The 4,811-nt window shown below is 40.6% G+C and overlaps 1 protein-coding gene across 1 annotated transcript; it reads right to left on the bottom strand.

Annotated features, from left to right (window-relative positions):
- Positions 1-249: 249 nt before the first annotated feature.
- LOC306755848 (kelch-like protein 38) lies at positions 250-4,524 on the bottom strand. Its single transcript, XM_079240404.1, has 5 exons — positions 4,390-4,524; positions 2,272-3,508; positions 2,055-2,196; positions 1,858-1,963; positions 250-671 (listed from the first exon to the last, which is right to left on the bottom strand). Exons 2-5 carry the CDS (start codon positions 3,489-3,491, stop codon positions 382-384), a joined length of 1,758 nt encoding a protein of 585 aa, XP_079096530.1. The 5' UTR covers positions 3,492-3,508; positions 4,390-4,524; the 3' UTR covers positions 250-381.
- Positions 4,525-4,811: the final 287 nt, after the last annotated feature.

Raw genomic sequence — 4,811 nt, 5'->3', positions numbered from 1 at the left:
ACCTGAGAGCTAAGCTTCGGCTTGAACCAAACAGCCCCTGGGATTTAAGCATGACAAGTGAAATCTTGTGATTTAGTGAAGGCTGAAAATAGCACACAGGCCTCTGTGAAGTCAGACAGGTTAAGAACTGGCTATGCAACAGAGCATTTTTCTTTTATTAGTTTAGGCGTTGAATAGAAACACAAGCAGAAAAACATGTAACAAGCAATGCAAATTTTTTATTTTTAAAAAAAAAAACACAACTGCAGGGTGTAGGAGTGCTTCAGGCATGGGTGATGATTTGAGAATTCAGTCGTCATCAAACTTTCTCTTTCTGTCTTCAACATGCTCCAAATGAATATCATTAAAATTAAAAACCCTGTCCAGTCATCTCTGCCTCCGTTATGATTTCGCCCACGTTTGTGTGGCGCATGTCAGAGTCAGGAAGCCATGGTCAAATAATCTATATGGTAAGCTCCTTTTAGAGGTCCAACAATCTGTTTTTGGGTCATAACACTCAAAAGTGTCCAAGTCCTCAATTACATCATTGCCAGTGATGTAACGTCCGCCTGTGACATAGAGTTTGTTGTTGAGAACGGTGGCAGAGTGATGCATCCTCCTCTCCTTTAGGTTGGCACACTTACTGAACCTGTTGGCTTTGGTGTCGTATGCGATCATTCTCCTGGTGTATCCTGTAACAGGAAAAAAGATCAGTATAAGAAGCAGCAACGTGAGGTTCCAACTGAATACAATAACACAACTCTGCAGAGTGAAACAAAAGGATTTAAGCCAACATTTAAGAATATAGCTCCCTTCCCTTAGTTTAATCCCTTTTTCATTTATAAACAGATAATTATAAAAGTTTTTTGTGTCTAGAGTAAAAGATTAATGCGAGACAATATCATCCCTGTTGATTTAGTTATTTTTAAAGGTTTTAAACAGGTGCTGAGCGTTAAATTAGCTTTTAAACATAATCTAAGTATTTTAGTAAATGCAATAACCTTTTAAAACATGACATTTTTTTGAGAGCCTACTGTGTTTCATGAAATGTGTTATCTGATTTGTGGTAATTTTTTTTTTGGAGAACTTTCTGAAACTTTGTGCTGTTTTCGTAAATGTGTTTTCTGAATTGTTTTGTAATAGGCCTTTTGTGAAATTGTTTTATTTTATCTTCTCTAAAATGTAATTGTGTTTTCTTAGATTGTGGCAATTATTGCTATTTTATTGCCCTGCTTTTATGAACAATTTTCAGTGAAAATGACATTTTGAGGAATGCATTTCCCCAAAACAATCTGTTGCCTCCTGTTCAGTTGGGTTTTAAGACTAATCAATACATCACATTTTGTGAAATCTTTCCTATTCTTTTCTACTCTTCTCTGAAACATGCTCTCTAAATTATTTTTGTGTTGTTTTTTTTAATAAATAAATGTAAAAGCAATCATGGGCAAACATCTTTGTTTATGTACTGTTGTTGACCGTCATACAGGACTGTTACTTTATTTCATTAAAATCATTAACTGTATCATGTTAGATTGGCAACCAGTCCAAGTATACCCTACCTCTCGCCCAATGATTGCTGGGATAGGCTCCTGCTTCCCTGCAACCTGAAGTGGACTAAGAAAATGAATGAATGAATGTATATTGTTAAAGTGTAAGAGCGCCTCTCAGTGAACAGGGAAAATATTCAAATATAAAAAGGCTCAGTCAGTGGTTTAGATACTAGGAAGATGCCACAGTTTGTTTAGCATCACAAAGTTCTGGTAAGCATTCGATTAGAATATAAAACGCACTGGAAAGATTATGAATTAATTAATATTGTTGTAGCTTTTAGTTTTTCTAGTTGTGTCTTGTCTAGAGAGTAAGAGTGCTACTATGTACCTCCAATGATGTAGATGTTTTCATCCATTACAACAGCGGGAGCAGACACATTCTTTACTGTTCGGTTCTCCATCTTTAACCATAAGTTCCTGCTGATGTGGTACACCTACAGTTTGGGACAAAAAGCACAGCTGAAGAGAAATGTTCAGATAGAAATACACAAAGACACAAATGCAGAAAACGTCACGTAGTTTTACCTGTATTAGTCTGACAGGGTTCTGCATGGTATCCTCTCCTCCAATTACATAGATCCTCTGATTTGTTGCAGCAACTGCAGGGTGTAGCACTGCTTCAGGCATGGGTGCCATCGATTCCCACTGGTTGAACATACTGTTGTACCTTAGAGCAGCATTGAGAGATTGTTTGATCGGGTTGCTATTTTTACCAAAAGCAGGTGCTGATTGAAGATCTCACCTTTCCATGCTGTCTGTTAGTCGTCTGTCTGCTCCAAGGCCTCCCAGGACAAAGATGTAGTGCAGGTAGGAAACACTCTGATGGGCAAAGCGTGGTTCCAGCGTGGGCTCTGCTGTCCTCCACTGGTTGGTCTTGAGGGAGAGAGTGTAGACAGTTGTGCTGACTTGGCTATGCTTTGTGCTTGTCATCAGGCCTCCAGTAACATACAGGACACTGTGAAGGGTGACATAGGATGCTTTATAAAGTCGTAGAGGGAGCTTGGCCAGCCGATGCCACTCCTGGTTCTTCTCGTCAAAAACTAAGGGCTCCCTCGAGGTCTGCTCGTTGTTCTTCCTTCCTCCTATCACAACCAACATATCATGAAAAGTGCAACGGCGTGGTGTATCCCAGAGAGATTTAAAGCCTATCTTGGAGTCTTCGATGCATTTCATGCTTAGAGAAAACATGAGTCGTCTGACGGACTCAATGATCTCGATGCAGAGGGCTGATGACTGGATCAGCGGGTCATTCGAAATGAACTGGAAGAGGTAAGTGGGGTGGATATAACGAAGGCGTACCTTCTTGAAAAGGTCACTGACGGTCCCACGCCTGGATATTGGATCATGATGGATCCAAGCGACAAGTGTCTCAAAGACCTGCTCTTCCTTTGCACAAAGACTGTCATCAGCCAGGTATCCCATCAGCTCAGGTAAGGAGAGCTCACACAGATCCTCAGACACTGACACGTCGGAGAAGCTCTTCATGGCCATCGCTTTCGCTTTGTCTCTTAAACTGCTACAATTCATGATATCAGAAAGCCTTATCATGCTCAAGCAGTTGTCTGGGCTCAGCTGCTCCTGAAGGAAGCTTGAGCAGGCCTCAAAGAGGCGGCCATATTGTAACATGGATGCCGCTTGCATCAGAGGGAGAACAATATCCATGCTGATACTAATTAGTCCAGTGTAAACATAGTCGATGATGCTGCTCAGAATGGTTGACGTTATTCCCTTCAAGTCGATCTTCTTCTGTTGCCTCTCTATGAAGTTGTTGCAGAACATGGCTCTGAAGTAAGGGCTGCTGGAGACGAGGACGTTGCGGTGGCAAGGGATTTGTGTGCTACCTGAACACAGCAGCACATCAGTCAGGATGTTCTCGTGTCTCAGCCTGTTAAGCTGCAGAAGCAAGCACGAGGACTGCTCCCTGTCCTTGTAATGGCAAATGTCAGCTTCTGGTGGATCCATGCCGAAGAGAGATGGAGCTGTTACAGGAAAGCGCAAGAGCAAAGATTGTTAGACATCGTTTTAATGAGGTCTTGTGGCCTCAAATTCATAGACAATTTATGAGATGCAATCTTTCCCTGAGTGACAAATTAAAGGCTTGAAAATATAATAATTATCCACTACTAATTCAGTTATGGGAATTAATAAAAATAAAAAAACAGTTTCATTAAAATGGACAGTGATTTAAATGCAACACTGTAGCCTTCATTCATAAGACAATTCATTAAGAATTAATTATAGCCCAAACAAACCAGGATCATATTCCACGCCATGCAGTCAGGTTTATATATCATTTGTATATAATTTATTTTGGGGATTATTATTCTTTGTTTAATTCATTCAGGTAATTAAAATCTATTCATGTCTGAAATTTATCTGGTAAACACTTGCAGTTTACTCAACCAACAATGGGCATGGTATTGCATGGCTACATATCAATGCATTTAGCACACCCATCATATTCAGCACTGTGCCATGCAGATTACCATGCACAAGGCCTGAGTTTGCCTGACCATCCTGGAGTCGAATCTACCAAATTCCTGCCGACAAACATGCAGCTGCTTGTGTTGCAGCATCGTCATCCTTTAGGAGCAGTTATGTTTTTGTTTTATCTGGCAAAGCTTCTGTATCCTTTGAAAGTTTATGGCGACAGCTTTACTCTTTCCATGTCATGCATTATACATGAATGCAAAGTGTGCAAAAATGAGTTGTTCCAGGCTTAAAGTGACATCATAAAAAGATTCTGTTTATTAATGCAACACCTTGTACAGTATGAACAGTGGCTTTATTTAGATGTTGCAAGCATCCGACATACATCAAATGTCCCTCATAGAGCACAAAACCTTCCTGCAGGTCTTACCTCTTTCCTTTTCTTGCTCGGCTATGTTTTCTGGGGAGCTTCAAAGCAAGTTCTTAGCAGAAAATGTGATGTCTTGACATTTTCCTGTACTTTCCTCTTCTTTCTTCTTGAGTTGATGCCGTGTGTCTGTATGTGCCACTCTCTTTGTGTGTTGTTGCATGGTGTTTGTTGTTATGGTCTCTTTCCACGAGGCCTGTGTACATTCCTCCTCTAAAAATAGTGCCTCTCTTTGGCAATACTGCTGCAGACCCGCGTGCCACATGTGATAGAGCTTTCTCAGAAACTATCTGACTCCAGCACTTAATAGTTGTTTCCCCCCTCCATTTTTGTCTTTTTCCTCTTCCCCTAATATCACATTCTTACTCCCCTTCTGAGGCACACAAACGATATCGCCTTTCATGTCTGTAGCCTGACTTTGTATT

This window comes from Telmatherina bonti, assembly GCF_933228915.1.
Source record: "Telmatherina bonti genome assembly, chromosome: 5".
Classification (NCBI taxonomy): Eukaryota; Metazoa; Chordata; class Actinopteri; order Atheriniformes; family Telmatherinidae; genus Telmatherina; species Telmatherina bonti.
The sequence above is the reverse complement of the archived record's forward strand: the minus strand, read 5'-3'. Positions and strand labels throughout refer to the sequence as shown.

What these genes read in the sequence shown, in the direction of transcription:
- LOC306755848 (XM_079240404.1), bottom strand. Translation starts at nt 3,491, where the DNA reads ATGGATCCACCAGAAGCTGACATTTGCCATTACAAGGACAGGGAGCAG. An exon ending in CTAACAGACAGCATGGAAAG is followed by an intron (nt 2,197 to 2,271) that starts GTGAGATCTTCA and finishes TGCTGCTCTAAG; the next exon opens with GTACAACAGTATGTTCAACC. An exon ending in AAACATCTACATCATTGGAG is followed by an intron (nt 672 to 1,857) that starts GTACATAGTAGC and finishes TTCCTGTTACAG; the next exon opens with GATACACCAGGAGAATGATC.